The sequence below is a fragment of the Otolemur garnettii genome, unplaced genomic scaffold (genome assembly GCF_000181295.1).
Source record: "Otolemur garnettii isolate 467f Iridium unplaced genomic scaffold, OtoGar3 scaffold00002, whole genome shotgun sequence".
NCBI lineage: Eukaryota > Metazoa > Chordata > Mammalia > Primates > Galagidae > Otolemur > Otolemur garnettii.
Window position 1 is genome coordinate 17,942,699 of NW_003852397.1, and position 21,925 is coordinate 17,964,623.

General features: G+C 41.5%; 1 protein-coding gene across 1 annotated transcript; it reads left to right on the top strand.

The window, feature by feature from the left end:
* Window positions 1-757: 757 nt before the first annotated feature.
* SMPDL3A (sphingomyelin phosphodiesterase acid like 3A) lies at window positions 758-18,182 on the top strand. The gene is made up of 8 exons (XM_003781843.3): window positions 758-890; window positions 7,802-8,015; window positions 8,993-9,137; window positions 13,523-13,619; window positions 15,848-16,017; window positions 16,485-16,665; window positions 17,052-17,176; window positions 17,674-18,182. The coding sequence occupies exons 1-8, from the start codon at window positions 782-784 to the stop codon at window positions 17,989-17,991; spliced, it is 1,359 nt and encodes a 452-aa protein (XP_003781891.1). The 5' UTR covers window positions 758-781; the 3' UTR covers window positions 17,992-18,182.
* The last annotated feature ends 3,743 nt before the right edge of the window (window positions 18,183-21,925 follow it).

The window sequence follows — 21,925 nt, forward strand, 5'->3', positions numbered from 1 at the left end:
GATTTTTGGAAAGAATGCACGAACTGGCCGGAGAACAGGAAGGGAATATACGGTTTTCCGCTGCCATGTGGCTATTTTGCTAGAATATGAGTTTTATATTATTTTTGTTAATTTTATAATGTTAAACTGTAATAATAACAAACAATTGTTGAGAAGTGATTATGGAGAACTGCTTATCAAAGTTTGCATTGTTGTCGGGCTCTGCCCTGTCTTGTCCCCGCCCCGCCCCCGGCCATGTTGTCCCGCTTTACAAATGTTAAAATCTGGTCACCCTACCATCAAGCCTTGTGAAAACACAAATTGCTGGGCTCCAGCCCCAGTTTCTAATTCAATAGATCCGGTGTGGGGCCCGGGTATTTGCATTTCAGAGTTCCCAAGTGGTGCTGATGCTGCTGGTCCTGAGTCTACAGAGGGCGGTCCGCTGCGCTATCCCAAATTTCTGCCGGTCTTGTCCAGATCCTGACACCTGAGCGTTCTCTGCATCACTTCCCGCTGAAGAACCCTACTAAATTTAGGGCCCGGGGGGTTAGGAAAGGTGATCTGATGGGGTTGGCCCAGGAACATTCCTTCCCAGGCCGGTTACAGACGCTAAGAAACAGAAGGCTGACGGTCGCTATGTAGCAGCCCAGGTCCCGCGAGCAGGCTCGCGCCGCGCCCGCCCTCGCCGGTGATAGGCTGGGCGTCCACCCCACGTCGCTTTTCCGTCTCCTCCCCGCCCCGCGGGCCTGACAGTCCCAGCGCACCGCGGGACCGCCCGAACCCCTGGGCGCTCCGGCTCGCCATGGTGCCGCTGGTTGCGCTGGTCTGCTGTCTGCTGTCTGCCTGCTGCGGCCGCCCCAGCCTCGCGCTGCCCCTGGAGCCCAGCGGCTGGGGGCGCCCTCCGGCGGTGGGTGAGTCTTTCGCGACCTTGACCTCCCGGCAGAGGCTGGGGGTGCTGGGCAGCAGCGTCCGCGCGAAATTGGGGAAAGTGTGCGGCGATCGCGGCGCGTCCCGGCCGCGGCCCGGCCAACTAGGCCCGTGGCCGGCGGGCTGCTGGGCTCCGGGAGCGCGAGGGACCGGAGAGACCGAGGACCGGGTGGCCCCTGTGCTGGGGAAACGCCCGCGCGGGTTGTGGCGCTCGGAAGGCGGGCTTCCGCCCGCGGGACATTTGTTTACACCCTGCGCCCGGTGTTCTGCTCTGCGGGGACGGTAGGAAAAGCTGAAGGTTTCACGGGACAAGGAAGCTGGGAGCTGGATGTCACCCAGCTGCCCGGGATCTACCCGGAGCCGAGCGCGACCGCGAGTTTCCTTTTCACTTCAGGCGTGTCAGTTTCAGTCCCACTAGGGACATCGTCTGTCCTCCTTTACTGAGGGGCTTTTTCTGCCGTCCCCCAACCACAGAGCGAAAACACCCTTAGTGCTGCACACCCCTTGGTCTACCATAGACCTCATCGGGTCTTCATTCCATCTGACGACCCACTTGGCTCCCTGCGGGCGGGACACACAAACCCAGAACCTCTTTACAGCGGTGGTTCTCAAAGTGGAGCCTGGCACTCACAGCAGCTCAGCAGCACCTAAGCCTGTTAGAATTGCAGATACTCAGCCCCGCCCCGGACCCGTGAATCTAAAACTCGGAAGAACGTTGTGCAAACTCTCCAGGTGATTTTGACAGACGCTAAAAATCCCTGGCTCAGAATAGGTAAATATTTGACGGACTGTACAATGCCATCTGAGCCCTCAGTTTTAAAAATCAAGGTGCTCCCACCTCCCTGACTTCCTTTAAAAATAATTGCTCTGTTAGAGGAAAAATAAAATGAGAGAAGCGGAGAGCTGTTTTGTTTGGGGGGAGCTGTCCCTGAGACACAGGAGCGTTCAGTGCTGAAACCTCTCACAGGACTTCCCGCATGCTCTGGGTCTAGGCAAATGTCTTCTTTTACTCCGAATGCCAAGTCTTTATTATTCAGCTGTCAGGCAGGCTGAAACCACTGGTGTCCCAACTGTGGCATATGTCAGTCATACCGAGATACTGCCCCAAAATGTTGATGTGTGCTGGTTTCTGTGTTTATTTAAGCTGGAGTTGTTTTCCTTTAACTCATGACTATTTTGAGATTAAATTGCTCAGGTTGCATGAGGCCAACCAGTGGCAAATTCACCTTTTGGATTTGAGGATCTGACAGCTGAGGCACTCCATGAACACTTTTTGTTTGTTTGTTTGTTTTGGTTTTTTCTTTTTTGTTTGTTTGTTTGTTTTCACTTTATTGCCCTGGATAGAGTGCTGTAACATCACGGCTCACAGCAACCTCCAACATATGGGCTTAGGCGATTCTCTTGCCTCAGTCTCCCAAGTAGCTGGGACTACAGGCGCCCGCCACAACGCCCGGGTATTTTTTTGTTGCAGTTTGGCCGGGGCCGGGTTTGAACCCACCACCCTCGGTATATGGGGCCGACATCCTACTCCTTGAGCCCCAGGCGCCACCCTCTCAATGAACACTTTTGGGGGGGGCTACGTGAATCTCCACACTCGTTTTTTGGTAGGTTCAATCGCCTCCTAGTGGAGAGGGCAGGAAGTGGTAACCAGAGTTCAAAGTCTTGAAGAGCTGACTGACCACTTAGAGGGTTCACACTGTGTGTGGTATTCCACATGTTTGCCACTTGATTTGACCATTCCCACCCCCTCCTTCCAGCCCCAAATGCCTTTTCAACATCCAGCAGGCCTGGCCTTGCTTGGCTTGTTTGTGCGTTTAAATTTCTAGTCTCTGCTTTCTTCCCTGTCAAATCCTGGGACTCAGGGGACAACAACCCCAAGAAGCTTCATGTGTGTGAAGTTCTTTAGATGTAGTAGGCTGGGACCTGCTGGAGTGTTTGGTACGCAGGAACCGACATGGTAAACAAATTAACAAACACCTATATAAACAACAAACGTACATCCTCACATCTGAACCGTGCTTCATAGGCCCTTTAGGATAAATGAGAATATTTTCTTTGACTTAAAGATTTTCTGCTAAAATTTCATCTAGATGTGTTGAACACACACACACCTGCACCCACAGATTTCTGGAAATTTGTGGTCTGCAGTAACAAGAAAGTAATTGTGATGTAGTGAAAAGAACTCTGGACTCTGAACCAGGGAACCTGGATTGGAATGTGGGTTCTGCCACAGGCCAGGTTAGTGGCCTTGGAAACACGAACATGTGCACACACACACACGCGGGTATAGGATTTTGTATACAATTCCATTAGAGGTAGGAAGTGAGGCCTCCTGAGGTTCATTCATAAATCCCAGTTAAGAACCTGTCCACGCTCTGGTCTTGGCTTCTATTTAAAGATACCTTTCAGTGAACCTAAATAATTACCTCCTCATTTTTCTGTCTGGCAATTCTATGTAGTAGAAAGAGCTTTAGACTGGAAGTCTGGCAAGACTGGTTCCAGGTAAGCTTTCATTACTGACTCATTGTTCCTCATTGAGGAAATGTTGAAACTTGCCTTTACCTAAATGTCATTATTTAAAAACCCTGTCTCCAAAATTCTCAGGAAGGCAGATTTGAGAAACTCTTTCTACTGTGAGGAATAAACTCTTTCTTGCTGTAAACCCTGCTGTCTTAGATTATTGGTTTCCTCTTGGGAAGCAGGCAGACAACCTAGGTGAGCAGCAACATAGTCAAAGAATATGTGTTGAAGGCCTGTTGCAAGTGAGGTGTATTCTAGATGCTGGGGATACATGAATACAAGTATTAGATTACATCAGAGGGATATGCCTTTAATACAGTACAAGTTGTGGCTAAAAATGGATTACAATCGAACTGTTTTATTTTATTTTATTTTTTTTGAGACAGAGTCTCACTCTTTTGTCCTAGGGAGGTGCTGTGGCATCATAATAGCAACATCAAACTCCTGGGCTCAAGTGATCCTCTTGTCTCAGCCTCTTGAGTAGCTAGGACTATAGGTGCCTGCCATAATGCCAGGCTAGTTTTTCTATTTTTGGTAGAGACAGGGTCTTGCTCTTGCTGAGGCTGGTCTCCAACTCTTAAACTAAGGTAATCCATCTGTTTTGGCCTCTCAGAGTGCTAGGCTTGCAGGAGTGAGCCACTACGCCCGGGCCTATAATCTAATTTCTTAATCTTCACAGTAACTTGTTTGTGGAAGTTGTCATCTGTTTCCACGTGAGGCAAGTGGGACTGAGGCTATTTGAATGTCAACACACACAGAGGCAGTGTAAACAGCTGAGGGCAATACTCGGGTTGCCAGACTTCCTCAATTCATATTTTAGCCCTGTTGCAGATGATATATGCGACTCGAGCTTAATCTCTGTGCCCTTCAGCTCCTTATCTGTAAAATGAAAACACTTACAAGTTAGCACATGTAAAGCATAAAAAACAGTACTAAACATGTAAGTGCTAATGAATTTTAAGTATTACTTAGAAATAGGGAATTTCAAATTCAAGATTTAGAGTTAAAGAACAGTAACGGTAAAACTAACACTGAGCTTATTTGGTGCCACACACTTTCTAAGGATTTTAATTCTTCTAAGTCACTTACCCCTGACGTTAGGCGCTACTCTTATTCCCACTGTACAAATGAAACTGGTCAAGATCACGCAGCGAGGTTAGTAGGTCATACAGCTTGGACTGGAAGCCAACCAGTCTGGTTCAGCAGTCTCTACTCTCAACAGCTGCCCTGTGCTTATTAACAAACCCATAAAGGGTTTTCTCCCCAGAGACGCAGTCGCCTGCCATACAGAAAGCCAATTACTGAGATAAGGATTGCTAAGGAAAAAAGGTAATTTATGGTGGAGGACAGCACAGGGAGATGGGAGGACTGCCTCAAATCCCCCTCTCCGACTGATAGGGACAGGCAGGATTTTTTTCTAGAGATGAAATGAGTAGAGCCTGAAGTGAGTCGGCATCGACACATGTTTGGGGTGAAGTGGGAGGGACGCCAGGACAGTGAGAAGTCCTACTGGCACGTACATCCCATGGTCAAAGGTGATGGCTAAGCCCCCGCTGGGTGGGGATTTTCATAGTATAAAGAGCTAGGGGGCAGTATCAGTCATTCTTTTCATCCTGTGCGCATGCGGGTGGTGGGAGTGGGTTGCTCAGCAGGGCCTGGAGGAGGATTTGTGGCGAAATGCTGCTTATCTTGACTTCACTGAGCTATGGGGGAGTGGAAGGCCCTGTGATCATCTTCTCAATGCAAGGAGGGCCCACCATTTCTGAAAAATAACTCAGAAGGGGGGATCAGTGAAAAAGAAAATTACAAAGTCCTGGTCAGCTCATCTTACTGCCCAGGGAACTGGAAACATGAGAGAACTGTGACAAGGTGTTTTTACTCCTGGAGCTGGTTACAGGCTGGCCTGTGCAGTTCACTATACCATAACATTCCACAAAACAAACAAAAAAATCCTGATTACATTAAAATGAGTTGCATTATCTACTTACAGCCCGAGGAAAGGCATCTTCCAGGGCAGCAGTCCCCAACATTTTTGGTACCATGGACCAGTTTTATGGAAGAAAAATTTTCCACAGACTGGGGTGAGGAAGGGATGGTTTTGATGAGTCTGCAAGCAGCTGATTTCTTGTGGTCTCTGTGCAGCCAAACTTCTAATGATAATCTGTATTTGCAGCCACTCCCCAGTGCTAGCTAGCATCACCGCCTTGCCTCCACCTCGTGTCATCAGGCATTAGATTCTCATAATGAGGGCACAACCTCCACCCCTTTCAGTCCCAGTTTGGAGCAGGGGTTGTGCACATATCAAATGCTGTCTTTCACTGATCCCCTCCCTTCTGAGTTGTTTTTCAGAATCTAATGCTGTCACTCATCTGACAGGAGGCGGAGCTTAGGTTCCTATGTGCGTGAGGGGGAGGGGCTCTAAATACAGATGAAACTTCTCTCACCTGCCACCTCCTGCTGTGCAGCCCAGTTCTTAACAGGCCTCCGGTCTGGTACCCCTCCACAGCCCAGGGGTTGGGGACTGCAGATCTAGGACGATTCTCAGCTATTGGCCGTCCCTACATTGTGGGCTAGAGAAGTTTCTCTAAGCTGAAAATAAATATTTTCTATATTGTGGAATAAAATAAATTACTCTTTGCAGATTTCTTTTTAATTTTTGGTTTTTTTAAGACAGAGTCTCATTTTGTCACCCTGTGTAGAGTGTGGTGGTGTCATAGGTCACAGTTACCAACTTCAAACTCTTGCCATAGCCTCCTGAGTAGCTGAGACTATAGGTGCCCACCATGATGCCCAGCTAGTTTTTCTATGTTTAGTAGAGATGGGATCTCACTTTTGCTCAGATTGGTCCTGAGCTCAAGCAATCTGCCTACTTCAGCCTTCCAGAGTGCTAGAATTATAGGTGTGAGCCACTGTATCCGGCCACTCTTGGCAGAGATTTTCAAATGGTGACTAAGTGCTAAGTCATTGGCCATAAAGACTATTTTAAGTCTACTTTTTTTCTGACTCTTTTGTGCACCGTTTTTTATTTGTTAACTTAAATGTGTTATAGAATTATTACATGACAGTGTTGGAGAGAAACAACAACCAAAGAGACTCACTTTTTCCACCTGAACAAATCAACCATTTTCAGGTTATTATGGTTTTTCCCCAATTTTATCAACTTTGTATAGATAAAAGTTTGCATTCTACTTATTTTTGCAATGCTTCTGGTGTAGTATGTCTTGATGATTTGCCACTTCTGACGTGTGTAATGGTGTAAGCTAGTCATAATCAGAGTGAACCCCCAAAGTCAAAGCGTGAAAAAAACTCAATATTAAATAAAATGGTTTATGAGAAGGCAGCAAAATCATTGACTATGTCTGTAAATTATGTCTAAGCGAAGTTGGGGGCCCTTCCAAGTGGGGGGGGGGTGTTTAGATTTATTAGCTGTGTATATTTGAGCAAATTTCCTAATTGATCTGGCATTAGTTTCTCAACTCTAAAATGAGAACCCTGATTCCTATTTCAGAGAGTAGTTCTGAGAATGAAATGATCTAGTATATTTAAAATGCTTATCAGAGTTCCTGATACATGGTAAATACTTCATAAAGAGGGTGTCCCAAAGGTTGCCATACATACATACCTAGGGAAATTGGAAAATTGTAGCTAAATATATGTACCTTTATTTACAAAATATTCTTTATAAAATTTTTACAAAACATTTCTCTATGTGTTGATACGTAAATAAATATAAAATACAATATAATACATAAAAATGAGTCTGTTAATTTTTCCTGTTTATGGTGACTCCTGCTAAGTAACTTTTAGGAACCACTGGGAATTTTTATTTTTGGCTTAAAACTAGTATTAAAGGTTTATGTTCTTTCGATTTATGTTGAGAGGCAAGGAAGGTTGTATAAGAAATGGAGTGATATATAGTGCCTTTTCTGCAGTCCACTCCTGTGAAGCCCTAACAAACTATATATTTCTATGCCAATTTTCTACAAGAAAAAGCTAAACAATTTATACAAGCTTAAATTCTTCCAGGAGATGTGCTATAAAACACAAGATGATATAATCATCCACCTCCTGGGAGAGGACCTCCATATTAGATTATTATGCAAGCCCATCTTCATCACGTACTTTGTTGGGTTGTCTTGCTAGTTCTGAGCTCATCAGTTCTGACACACCTAAGTAGCAAATCCTACTGTTCTTTGAATTCACATTTTCTCACAGGGAAGAGCTGCATGAACTCCAGGCATATGAACATTTAAATTACTAAGGCTTTCTTCCATCTTAGCAGGGCACATCTGTCTCTAGTCTCATTGTCAATATTTGTATGAGAACTGCAAAGTCATAAAAGCAGATCTATCATCATTTTCTTCCTTCTCAACAGGACAATTTTGGCATGTGACAGACTTACACTTAGACCCTACTTACCACATCACGGACGACCACACCAAAGTGTGTTCTTCCTCCAAAGGTGCAAATGCCTCCAATCCTGGCCCTTTTGGAGATGTTCTGTGTGATTCTCCATATCAACTGATTTTGTCAGCATTTGACTTTATTAAAAATTCAGGACAAAAAGCATCTTTCATGATATGGACAGGGTAAGTGACTATGGAAACATAATTATTAACAGTTACTCAGTACTTATCCAAGGGATCCTTGGCTTCACTGGAATTCTGAATTCCCAAAGAAGATTTATTATGTGTCACAAGAGATATTTGGGTTAAAAATACCAGGCCAAATTAATCAACATTATTAGAGACAAGAACAGTTTTAGAAGTCCCGGTATTAGGCTTTAGGGAAGTGTTAGTGTTAACAAAGAGAGTAATCCGTAGACAAGAGATTGGTACCAATGGCTTAAAGTGTTTATGTTATACACCAAATAGGTCTCGATTTAAAGGCAAAGGTAACAGTGGGAGTTAACCCACTTTAATATTGTAAAGCATCATCCTCAGGTGGTGTAACTAGTTCCACGCATCATAATAAAGAGGCCTGTGCTTCTTGCAGCTGGAATCATGGCCATGGCTAATACTTGCAGAATGTTTACTTTGTGCTGACCACTGTTTTAATTTATTTATACATGGTAACTTACTTAATCTGTACAATAGGCACATACTTATTATTATTCTGACTTTACAGATGATAAAATGAAGGCCTTGAGTATCTAAGTAACTTACCTAAATGTATGCAGCTAGTAATTGGCCAAATGAGAATTTGAATACAGGCAGTTTTGCTCTAGAATCTGTGCCTTTAAGTACTATAGGTTTTTTTGTTTGTTTGTTTTAGTTTTTTTCTTTCTTTCTTTTTTTTTTTTTTTTCCTCTCATACATTTTCAGTCTGGCAGTGAAATGGACTGGGATTTCCAGTGTACTTTCTGTATTACATTTGTGTTAATTATCTGTTTGATAGGATTTTCTGTGGGAAGAAGCAGGTAAAGACTAGGATATGAACTGTTTAGCTGTTATCTGCCATTTTTAAGTGAAAGTCTCTAATGATAGGTAGAGTCAGGTATAAGGCATAAGGTTAGTGCCTTTTATGAAAACTGATTTTGTTCTTTGTGATTCTGTCTTTTCTTCAGGGATAGCCCACCTCATGTTCCGGTAACTGAACTCTCAACAGAAATTGTTATAAATGTGCTTACCAATCTGACAACCACCATTCAGAGCCTCTTCCCAAATCTCCAGGTTTTCCCTGCACTCGGCAATCATGACTACTGGCCAGAGGTAAATTTGACATCAGCTTCCAGAAGTGCTTAAAGGATTTTTCTTATCAGTATCTCAAGATTTAACAACAGCCCTTGCTAAGGTGTAGTAATGGGTCTCCTGGAGGTAGGTAGACTGTGGGGTTGATGTTAGCCATTCAGGAAAGTGAAGACTCCCTGTGCCACAACACCTCCTTAATTTTAGTAGATATGGGGTTCATTCTTGCTCAGGCTGGTCTCAAATTCCTGAGCACAAGCAATCCTCCCACCTCAGCCTCCAGAGTGCTAGGATTATAGGTGTGAGCCACAATGTCTTGCCTAAAAAGATTCTTTTAATAATTCATAAAAAAAACTCACTACTGAGTTTTCAGAAATTACTCAGTTTGTAGGTTATTATTTCCTGTTTTCCTTCATAATCTTTTTCAGTTTCCTCTTTCTTTTCAATAATGTTCTTATTCATTTGCATTGCTATGACAGGGTTATGCAAGGAAGGTCAATGTTGACAAACATTTATATTTTTATAATTTCTGTCAGACGTATCAAGATTTGTATACTCTGATCTAAGCTAGATTGTGATTAAAGCAACAACTTAACAAACTGCCATAAGGGCCAACAGAGGAGGTCCCTGTTCAAGTTCTGCTTATCTAATTAAGATATGATTGAAGGCAGAGAGTATTCAGAATATTTAATGCCTAATGTTGCCCTGGCTCCATGTAGAGTGGTTAGTTAACAAAAACCTATGTATGAAAGGCAAATACCAGTCCTGGTTACAGGGGCCTGCTATAGTACCATAGAATCTTAGATTCGTGTATGTTCGAGCAGTCCCAGACATTGTTGTTTATTAAGGCTTGATAAACTGTTGCCTGTGATTCACATTCAACCTGCTGGCTGTTTTATAAATAAAGTTTTATTGGAACATAGCTATATTTCCATTCATTCCATATTGTATCGGCAGCTTTTGTGTGACAATGACAGGGTAGAGTAGGTGCAATGGAAACTATATGGCCTATAGGTTTAAAAATTATATTCTCTTACCCTTTATAAAAAAGTTTGCTGATCCCTGGTGTACACCAACTTTTCATTTTATAGATGAGAAAACTGAGGTCCAGAAATGTTAAGTGTTTGTCTAAGTGTTCCTAATTGCTTAATGGAAGGGCCCCTGTTCCAGATCTTTCCCCCCAGACCTGCATTCAGTTACACCAGCACACTTTCATTAAATCCCTTCTTCTTGCTTGATATACTTAACATTTTCCAAACATAATAATTACTTTTATGCCTCTCTTTGTCCACGTTTTTCTCTTTGCTTGGAATATCTTTTTCCATCTCACATCAAAAGGATGATCAAAGGGGGGTTTTGATTATTTTAGCTACACTAACCTGAATTCAGTGATTTTGGAAAGTTATACTAGCATCTTCAGGTGAGTCTTCATGAGTAAACCTCTCAAACAATGGTCAAGTGTTCCTGTTGAGATGTTAGACCACACAGTGCAGAGCTGGAGGACAAACGAGCTCCGGGACCCTCAAGTTATCCACATTGTTTATATTTCCTTATGTGACAGGCAAACTGGGATAGTGGAAAACTTGTGGGGTTTACAATCATAGTCACTGGAACATAAATCCAAACCTGCCCTGTTTCTGACAGGTTGGCCAACTTGGGTGATTCACTTATTAACTCTGATCCGTAGGTCACTCATTTGTAACTAGGAGCAATAATAATTGGGACATAGAAAGCCCTCAGTAAGTGGGTTGCTGCTTATTGTACCATTAAGAAGTGATAGAGGATATACTTTTCTGATTCCTTTAAGGGTTTATTTCATTTTACCTTTATCTGTCTTCTTTTTGCCAAGTCAAATCTTACAGTATTCCAAACATACAGATACCATCTCACTTCTATAACATATCCTGTTATACATACAGCCAGAGTTAAATCTTACAGTATTCCAAACATACAGATACCATCTCACTTCTATAACATATCCTGTTATACATACAGCCAGAGTAAATTGGGCAGTCTGTGTACCTTTAATAGTTAACTTTTTTCTTTTTCTACCTTATAATCGTTTATTAGAAAATCTCCTTTCTACTAGTTTACTGCCATCCTTCCACTACACAGTTTTGGGAATGTCAAGTGTAACGTGAAAGCTGCACAATAACTTCTCCCAGACGTTGATATTTGAGATCTAAGTTTGAGAACATTAGGAACAAATACATTTGATAAGTGCTGTTTTTCCCTTTATGCGCCATGTACATGCACCATAGGTCTGTAAACATATGCGCACAGATGTGAGTCCCCACCCTACACCAGAAGTAGCTATTAGTGTGGGCAGCCCAGGTATTCCTTCCTGTTGCCACCCATGGAAGCCATCTGGGCCAGGGTCCCCATTTACTCCTACACTGGCCAGACTGGTGCCACCAAGTTTATGAGAGGGTCATTTCCCATTACGCCTGATTTCTCAGCAGTGGTCATGTTATAGCCAAAAAGATTGAGAGGCACATGGTGCAGTGGACAGTTGGATAAGGGAGTGATCATGGACTTAGATCCAGCTCTGAGACTGTCCAACTATGCCTGAATAAGTAAGTGGCTTAACTTCTTTGGTGCTTATTTTTCATATTTAACACAGAGAAGAAAGTCTAGAGTGATTTTTATGTCATTTTAAGATTCTGCATCACCATGCTATACTTTGGCGTCCATCCCACAGTAAACAAAGAGCCAAGACTTTGTGACTTTTCATTATGAAGATTAATGATAATGGTGATGACAACAATGACGATCTTACCAATTTTTAATCTGAATCCAGATGGGCTCAGCTGTTGTATAATCCTTAGTCATGTAACCCTGGTCTATGATATGAGCTGTGAGTATATTTTGAGTAGTCAGTTCCAACTAATTGAAGCCATTTGGTTATTACTTGCCCCGAATGTATCTATCTTTTTGAGTATTGGGCATATGTCGTAAGAACTAATGTGGGCATAATCTTGAAAAGTAACTAAGTGTTTTGATGAATACTGGCAAGGAAACTCCTCTCAGAAATAGGCGTATCTTATCAATTACAGAAGGAAATAAGGAAAGTACAGAAGGGGGCTTCAGGTTTTAAATACAGTTTTTAAAAAAAGAAACGATTATCCTATTTCACAGAAGGGGGCTTCAGGTTTTAAATACAGCTTTTTTAAAAAAGAAACGATTATCCTATTTCACAGAAGGGGGCTTCAGGTTTTAAATACAGCTTTTTAAAAAAAGAAATGATTATCCTATTTCACAGAAGGGGGCTTCAGGTTTTAAATACAGCTTTTTAAAAAAAGAAATGATTATCCTATTTCATAAATGATTATCTTATTTCCTATTTCCAGGTTTTTATTCAGTGTTTGCTTTTTTAAATTCTTGCTTATTTTTTTATCTAGAGCTTAGGATGATTGAAGTACCTTAAAGATAGTTTATGATAGTAGAAGTAATGTTTTATGCTTATGATGTGTTATTTAAAAATCAGAACACGTTGATGTAGGCTGCCATAAAAAGACTTGTGCAAACCCAAAGCATGTGGTTGTAAATCTTCATTCAAGGAGTTAAGAAACTTTGTAACAGTTTTGTTTTTCTTTTATTTTTGAGATAGAGTCTCACTTTGTTGCCCTCATTAGAGTGCTGTAGTGTCACAGCTCACAGCAATCTCCAACTCTTGGGCTTAAGTGATTCTCTTGCCTTAGCCTGCCAGGTAGCTGGGACTACAGGCACCCACCACAACACCTGGCTACTTTTTGGTTGTAATTGTCATTGTTTTTTGGCAGGCCTGGGCTGGATTTGAACCTGCCAGCTCTGGCACCGAGCCTTTATAACAGTTTTGACATTTCAGAGGACTTTATAAATTCTAAAGTCATGCCTTTTTCCCATTCCCTGTGCAGGCTACATCAGGCCCTGTAGTTCAGGCTGAAGCCTGCCTTTAGTGTCCCTCTCAGGAGCAACTTAGGGCACACCCTGGCTGTGCTTTGGCACCCCCTTCTGTCTATACCGATGACTGCATGACTCTATCAGTGTTCCTGTCTGCACCATTGCTTTTGTTCGGATGCTCTTTCTTATTAGATGGAGAAAGGCATTGTTGAAGGCCTGGTTCAAATGTTCTCTTCACCTTTTATGCTGATTTTCTGGGCCATACTTGATTGTTCCTAATTCTTCACCTGCAGGACCCCTGTGGTAGCGCCCAGCACCATAGTTCATAGTTCATTGTCTCATAGTTCATTCATGTTTATCCTGCACTCATCAACTAAGTTGTAAATTGCTTAAAGACTAAATCCACCCAGTGTTCACCCTTACATCTCCAGATGCCTCTCATAACAGCCAGCGTTCGAGTAAAGTTTATGTTAACTAACCTGTATGCCTGTAAAGTTTCAGTGGTGAATTTTGTCATTTACGGACAGGATCAACTGCCTGTCGACACCAATGACGTGTACAATGCGGTAGCAAACCTCTGGAAACCGTGGCTGGCTGAAGAAGCGCTTCGTACTCTGAGGGCGGGTAAGCAAGAGACTTCGTTATCCTTCTTTTGCTTTCATTTTTAACCACGTTGTTGAGACTGAACTCTTCAGCGTTTGCTTGTGTGTACACCAGTTCAGGAGGGACAGTTGAGCAGCAGCGACACTGCCCATGACACATGTCATCAACCTGTATATCTTGTAGGGAGCTCTCCTTCACTCTCCATCAGGGCTGTGTGTCCCATGGGAAGCAAAAACTAAACTTTGGATTCGAATGTAAATAAAAGCATATTGTTTCTGTTAGGAAAACTGATTGAGAAGAGAGAATGGCCACTCACTTTGCACTGAGGAGCACAACGGTATAACATAAAGTGCTGGTAGAGTGGGGATAACCAAGCCTTTACCCAGGACTTTGAGGTGCTTAGAAAAGTAATGGTTAATCAGTGCCCAGTGAGGCCTTCCCTGGGTAATGTCTGGGTTCCCTGCTCCAGTGGCTCTCAACCATCATTACGGAAATCCCTGACCCTTCATAATGTTAACTGAGGTACTCAGCGGTTAAACTAAGACTTCGGCGTTTTTAAATTTTTGAGACAAACACAAAGCGAATGGCTGGATTTCTCTCAGTTCAAAGTTTCTCTTTCCCTATTTTTCTCAAAGTTTTGGCTTTGCCACTGTTTTCTTGTTTTTGCTGTCTTTGCTAGCACTCAGCAAATCACAGTATGAATTTGAGATCTGCTATCTTATAATCAGGCCATGGTCCTGATGAATCTTGGGGAGTGTCATTGGTCCTGCACGCTGAAACCTGCAAAACACACAGAGAGTTTGTGACAGTTGAAGGAAGAGCCACAAAGAATGATCGAGATTCCTGAAGCGACACTTAATTCTAAGGAGGCTCAGCTTAAAGCAGAGAAGGGCAGGTAGCGGAAAGATGATAAGTGGAGAGCTGGCCCTAAGACAAGGCAGTATGACTTTCCCATTTATGTCCGTTCCAATGGTATCATCAAACCCTGGAAGACAATATTGAAGTTGAAAGTCTTAAAAGCCTGTCTGTGAAACTCTTAAACACAGAAGTGATTTGGAGCAGGAATGCTCTACATGAAAACCTCGCATTCTGTCATCCCACAGCCTCCAGTGAAAATTGTTCTTATCTCCTACTACTGGGACCTAAACGGCAGCTTTTCAAAAATAACTTCCAGTGAATTCAAACCTATCTGCCCTACTACTATTACAGTAAAAATCATAAGGTATTATGATCACGAGGAATAATGAAAGAGAATAAAGAGGCAGTGACCAGCCATGATTGAAGGCCAAGGATACTGAGTGGCTCAGAACAACAAAAGCCAGGCCAAGATCTCAATGACCAGCTCTGAAAGTGTCCTTGCAGTGGGCCCCAGGGTGTCCCCTCCACACTGGCTCATAGTGGGAGTGCAGGGATGCCGCCCAGGCTCTTCTCCAGGAAGATCTCAGCAGCTCTGGTCTAGCTGATCTTCCCTTTTTCAGTGGTCTCCAGCAAAATCCACGTGTGTTCTCATTCTTTGAGTTTTCTATTTCACAATCTTTCCCATCTTAACTCTTCAGTCATTTAAAAATAGGGATTGATTTTTTCTTTTTTTTATAAAATTCAGCCTCATTGCTTACTACTGAAGCATTTAATTATCTTTTCATCTGTATATTCAATACAACTACTGTTACTTCAATATGTAAAAGTGCCAATATTGGCCCTGGAACAAAGTATATTTTCACTATCTGTTAAATCTGATTCTTATCTGATGACAGCATGGTTGGACGATTAAGGTCGTGAGCTCATCCTAGAAAAAATGCCACATACCTCATTGCCGAATCCCACTACTGTCACCTGTACAGATATCTGATGACTATAATGATATTGAGCACTGAGGTATGTAGCACATTTTCCAGGATGAGTTTGTGAACTCCACTGTCAGGCCATGTACAACAACAACTCTGACGGTCGTTTTAGAAAGCATTCCAAGTTTGCTGTGAAGGTAGGTGCTCCTGTTGGTGCATAGCTTCCCAAAGGAAGTACTTTGAGGAAGTACTTTGACCGTAGTGATGTCGGCAGTGATGAGCTATGTCGTGCTTTTCCTAGGATGAGTTCACAAACTTACCTGTCCAACCTCACACCTGCAGACTACACGGCGGGGAATGAATGTGAGCTTCCCGACTGGGTTGTCGGCCTTAGGAGTTACTTTCACAATATCTGCATACACGCGTTTGTGTTTTTCTAAAATGTGTTTCAAATTGTTTTTGTAGGTGGCTTTTATTCTCAGAAAGTGGCAGCTATTCCGAACCTTAGGATTATCAGCCTAAATACAATCTTGTACTACAGCCCAAATATCATGACCCTGGACAAGACTGACCCAGCAAATCAGTTTGAATGGCTGGAAAGTACACTGAACAGCTCTCAGCAAAACAAAGAGCAGGTATATCCCAGAGACCAAAACCCTCAGGGGACAAACAGAGGACTAAATTGTATATTTATTAAGCTTGGGGTGGAGTCAGATATTAATAATAAAATAATTTGAAGCTGTTTCACATGAAACACCTTATGGCTCATCTCTTCTGTTCCTTTTTTTTTTTTTTTTTTTTGTGCTTCGCTTTTACTGCTTTTAGGATTAATAGACACCAACTGAGATAAAAAGAGGCCAATTAAAAAAATTGTGACTAGGGTCCTAGTTACCTTCTATCTCCAGTGTAGTATGAATGAGATAAGTACAAATATTGTGACCTTAATAGCTTCATAATTTTGTCTCTGTTTCTGGTCAAAAATAAGAGAGATGGCATATTTATTTTCTAAATTTGAATTACTGGACTTTCCATCTCCGCTATCCAAATGTCATTTAGTTATGATGGATATTCTCACCTGTCCTCCTTGTGTGTCTCTCTCCAGGTGTACATCATAGCTCACGTCCCAGTGGGGTATTTGCCTCAAGTAAAGAACACCACGGCAATTAGAGAAGCCTATAATGAGAAACTGATAAATATTTTTAGAAAATACAGTGATGTTATCGCAGGACAGTTTTATGGACACACTCACAGAGACAGCATCATGGTTCTTTCGGATACACAAGGTAATTTGATGTTCTGTTTGCATCTCCCCAGTCCAAGAGGCAAGAGCAAGGCAGTGAATATCTAGGGCGTTTGCTGATTCAGTACATTAAAAGTTTCATTAAAGGCCAGTGGCCAGGGCACCGGTCACATACACTGGGGCTGGAGGGTTCCAACCCAGCCTGGGCCTGCCAAACAATGACCAATGGCCAATGACTTCTTGTGTATCAATAATACAAATCCCCCTATATTCTCAAAATTATTTCTTTATAGTTGTAAGAATACATCAGGGATGGCACGTCATTTAGCTATGTCTGTTAATTTCGTAATCTGGAACTTGTTTATATTATTAATATAGTTAAATTCAGTTTTTTAAAAAAGTGTCTTTATGTGCATATGTTTTTTTCAGGAAGTCCAGTAAATTCTTTGTTTGTGGCTCCTGCTGTTACACCGGTGAAGAACGTTAAAGAAAAGCAGACCAATAATCCTGGTGTCAGACTATATCAGTACGATCCTTATAATTATAAATTGCTGGTAAGTTAGCAGATTTCCGAGTTGACCCATATTGATGCATGTCATTGCAGGTTTCATAGTTCAGTTGAATGTTGCTCAGCACAGCTTCATGAGATGGATTTTATATTGAAATCCAAGATGGCCTTCTTCTTATTTGCTCTTGGAATATTTGTCAGAACTTTTTAAGTGTGGGCTGGTGACATTAGCCTTTGGGAGACTAATTTTGTCCTTCTAAGGATTTCACATGTATTTAGATGAAGATTTCATTAAATAGCACCATATTTGAGGATTTGTAAACATATTGAAACTTTTCTGTGAGCTCAGGCAATCCACCCTCCTCCGTCTCCTAGAGTGCTAGGATTACAGGTGTGAACCACCACACCCAGCACCTGCTTCATTTTTAATGACTACAATTTTGAATTAAGCATGTCACATAAATCTTAGTATGGACTCTTATTGTTTTACAATGCTGCATTTGCCAAAAATAAATCAGGCTTTGTTACTGTTTTTAATTACAGGATATGTTGCAGTACTACTTGAACTTGACTGAGGCAAATCTACAGGGCAAGTCCAACTGGAAGCTGGAGTATATCCTGACCCAATCTTATGGAATCAAAGATTTGCAGCCAGAAAGTTTATATGGGTTAGCTAAACAGCTTGCAATCCTAGACAGTAAACAGTTTATAAAATACTACAATTACTACTTTGTGAGCTATGACAGCAGTGTAATTTGTGATGATACATGTAAGGCCTTTCAAATTTGTGCAATTATGAATCTTGATTATACTTCCTATGTAAATTGCCTCAAACAATATTATATAAGTCAAAATCACTAGTATTTCACAGGTCATGTTCATAGAAAATGAAATTGTAACATTGCTCTGTTTCTGAGATAAGTTTGTGGAAATTTTATGTAAATCTTTGTAAATTGCTGAGTTGGCAAACAGAATTCTTATCTTTATTTTTGTGAAGTCTAAATGTAGGTATTTTTAACATTCTAAATTTTTATCATAGTGAATGTATTGAAACTGCCCAATATCAGAATAATGCTTAGATATAAATATCCTATCTTCCTGATTATATAATTATATCTAATTTATACTCTTGTTAAAATTGTGATTTATATAATAAAGACTTCTTACTTAGTATGATTTCTTTTTTTTTTTTTGGTTAGGGCTGGGTTTGAACCCACTACCTCCAGTATAAGGAGATGGCACCCTACTCCTTTGAGCCACAGGCACTGCCCAATCAAGTATTCTTAATATGATCATTTTCAATCTTTTAATTCACTTTTGTTAAAACTCCATGTATAAACTAGGTTAGCATTGAATGCATAATGTTCTCTTGGGAAAATACCAAGGCCTAATTAGGGCTATTGCCAAGTCTATAAAACATCCTGTGTAGCTTTCTTTATTCTATGAGTCTTTGGCACTACTAACTTTTAAGGATGGGAATGTCACAAGTTGTACTTCTTGCAACTTTAGTATGAACAGAAAGCCAGGTTCTCAATCCAGTGCCCTGTACCTAGTAAATAATTGTTGAAAGGAATTGAAAGCTATGAATATTTCTCAAAGAAATATGCTAGCCATGCAGTGGTGCCACTTTCTTTGTCATATTTCAAGAGGGGATAAAAATGAACTTTTGTTCAATGAGATTGTTTTTAGGGCTCTCCAATGGCTAGTTCAAGCTATTTCCTACTTCTAGACAAACTGGGGTAATTAAAGTACAAGGGAGGAGAGGGTGTCTGAGGGAAATAAGGAAAGAGAAGATTGTATTCCTCAATACATTGGCTTCATGGAGAAGAATGTTTAAAAAAAGTTCCTTGTGACACATTTGTTAAAGATAACAAGGCAAACTGTATTCAAGGGAGGCCATGGTAATAGGTGTAGAGACCAGTGCAACAAAATCCTGCAGTGAGGGAGAGAGAGTGGACTCAACTCTGACTGCGGTGAGGCCAAGTGGGGATTTATAACCAAGAAGCAGGGTGAGGGTCATGGATGGACTAGGAGGAAGCATCAAATAGAAGGGGATTTCTAGCCATACCAACACAGTAGCATCATTGCTAAAGGCAGGCCAGCATGATAGAATATTAAGGTGGTCAGATCACAAGGGTGAGGGATTTTTTCTAAACTGATTCAGCATAATTCTTGCTGAGACTGGATCCTGCCAAAACAGAAAGGGAAGCCCATTGTTGGCCTAGTCAACCAGAAACCTGACAGGCCAGATTAAAGTTCTGGTTAAAGACCAAAACATACAACAAGACATACAATCAGCATTCTTAGACTGAGGAGAGTAGAACTCATCATCCTCAAACTGGCTTAGCTTCATATGGTAAAGTGACTTTTAGATGTAAGATCTCATTGTAATGAATTCAAATTATTCCAATCTCTAGAGGGCTGAGAAAATAAATATTATAAAATAAAGATACTGTATCTAAGGAACTTTTAGGTAGATAGCAAGGGACCTCTGAGAACCTCCTGGCGAGAAAATGGGGGCCTTGCTTTGGTGCTGCCTCTAGCAGTTGCCCCATTTGTGAAGCAGGACAAGGGCGGCCCCTTCTTGGTGCTGCCCCACCTTAATCCTGCCCTGAGCAACAGCTACCCCTGGGGAAAGGAGAAACCCCCGCTAATCTGCAGAAGAATGCCTGGGATTCCCCAGCCCCAGGCCAGGTAGCCCAGGCACAGCAGAGTTGGGAAAGTGAACTGGAGTAACCTAGGGCTGATTACTGTGTCATTAACTGTCCTTCAGAGTGATGCCAGTGTGATGTATGAAGCCATGAGGAGGTCTCCATCCATATGCATAAAACTGAACCCCAGACATTACCAGAGCCTTTTTGTTGTGACAAGGGGCTCATTCATCATCTAACCTTTTTCCTCCACAGTAAGTTTTGTTTTATGCTTGCCTTGCTTTTGGCAGGTCTGATCATTCTTCAGCCAAGAATGCACCAAAAACTGACAACACAAAACTGCCAACTCAACAGAACTATCAATATGCATTATAGAAATATTTTTTTCTTTTTGAGTTTAAAAAAATAGTAAGTTTTGGAGGTGAGAATGCCAAAACAAAGCAAAAATGTATTGTTAAAAAATAATATCATTGGGCAGCTCCTGTGGCTTAGTGAGTAGGGCGCCGGCCCCATATACGAGGGTGGGGAGGATCAAATAAAACAAAAATCATATCATTTAGAAATCATCATGCCTGCAGTTGTACTTGAAATTGGTATTTTCAAATGATTATATCATGTATCCCTATAGTAGTTCTAAGAAAACAAGTCTGCACTATATAAAGAACAATTTTAAAACAATGAAAAGCAAGGATGGCGTGAGCTGTCTTGGGAAGTGAGCGCAGGCACCAAAACTGAACAAGCTATTAGGAAGGACTTGCAGGGTTATTTGTGGAGGAAACTCCTACATCTGTGAGGGCATTGGACAGTGAACATTTAGGGTCCATCCTAAATTATTCCAGAGTTTAAAATTTTTAATGGTACCTAGTGTATTCAGTTTATTTTTATCTTAAAATAGAAACAAATGATCTTAAAATCTGAGTGACATTTAGGAACAGTATCAGCAGTTAAATGAATTTTTTTTTTTTTTTTTGAGACAGAGTCTCACTTTATCGCCCTTGGTAGAGTGCCATGTCATTACTGCTCACACCAACCACCAGCTTCTGGGCTTAGATGATTCTCTTGCCACAGCCTCCTGAGTAGCTGGGACTATGGGCGCCCATCACAACACCTGGGTATTTTTTTGTTTCAGTTTGGCTGGGGCCGGGTTTGAACCCGCCACCCTCGGTATATGGGGCTGGCGCCCTACCCACTGAGCCACAGGCACCGCCCTTAAATGAATTTTTTATTCTAATATCAGTGCACATTGTGATTTACTTCAGATTATGTCTAGATACATGATGAATTTTATTAGGCCTGCAGTGAAACTTGTCTTAATTTGCCTAAGTTTATTGATGATGCTTTGATAAGTTTATAAGCTACATCCTACTTAGATTTTTGAAGCTGCTACTTTGAAAACAGTAAGAGTCATACATAAATATCTGTGGTAACATTGTAATAACAATAACAGAAAAATCCAACCCCTAACCCACTTAGATATATATCAGCTGGAGAATGGATTAATGAAATATTGTTAATTCAGAATGTGGAGTATTCAGGAGGCTGAGGTGGGAGTATCCCTTGAGCCCAGGATTTTGAGACCAACTAGCCTGTACAACATGGCAAGACTTTGTCTCATAAAATAATAATAATAATAATGTGGAATAATATACACAGCCTGACAATGAGGTAAAAAAAGTTGCTAAAGGATGCATACAATATAATATCATTTGATGTTGAACTTTAAATATGCAAAATAATATATACCATTTAAAGAAGTAGACCAAAAAGAGATGTATTGGCAGGACAAATACCAAATGCGATGCAGGAGAGTTGGAGAATTGACAGGGGAGGATACAGATGGGGATATAACTGTGTCCTGGCATTTTGATGTTTGCTTTATTTCTCTTCATACATTTAGTATATATTAAATATTATATAATCACTTTTTATAAGGGAAACTGGAGGCCCAGTCATTAAAAATTATGACTTTAGCTCTTCTGGGGAGAAGATGTTATGGCAAAACCATGGAGGTACTGGGAGAGTTTAAGGTAGTCAGGCTCAGGACAGGTGGTAGACGGGCTGAGGAGGTGGCAGCGGAAAGAGGTCCCTCAGTTCATCATATATTTTAGAAGTGGAAGCAGCAGGAGTTGTTGGTGACATGGGTA

What these genes read in the sequence shown, in the direction of transcription:
- SMPDL3A (XM_003781843.3), top strand. Translation starts at nt 782, where the DNA reads ATGGTGCCGCTGGTTGCGCTGGTCTGCTGTCTGCTGTCTGCCTGCTGC. An exon ending in TCTTTCATGATATGGACAGG is followed by an intron (nt 8,016 to 8,992) that starts GTAAGTGACTAT and finishes TCTTTTCTTCAG; the next exon opens with GGATAGCCCACCTCATGTTC. An exon ending in GCTTCGTACTCTGAGGGCGG is followed by an intron (nt 13,620 to 15,847) that starts GTAAGCAAGAGA and finishes TTGTTTTTGTAG; the next exon opens with GTGGCTTTTATTCTCAGAAA.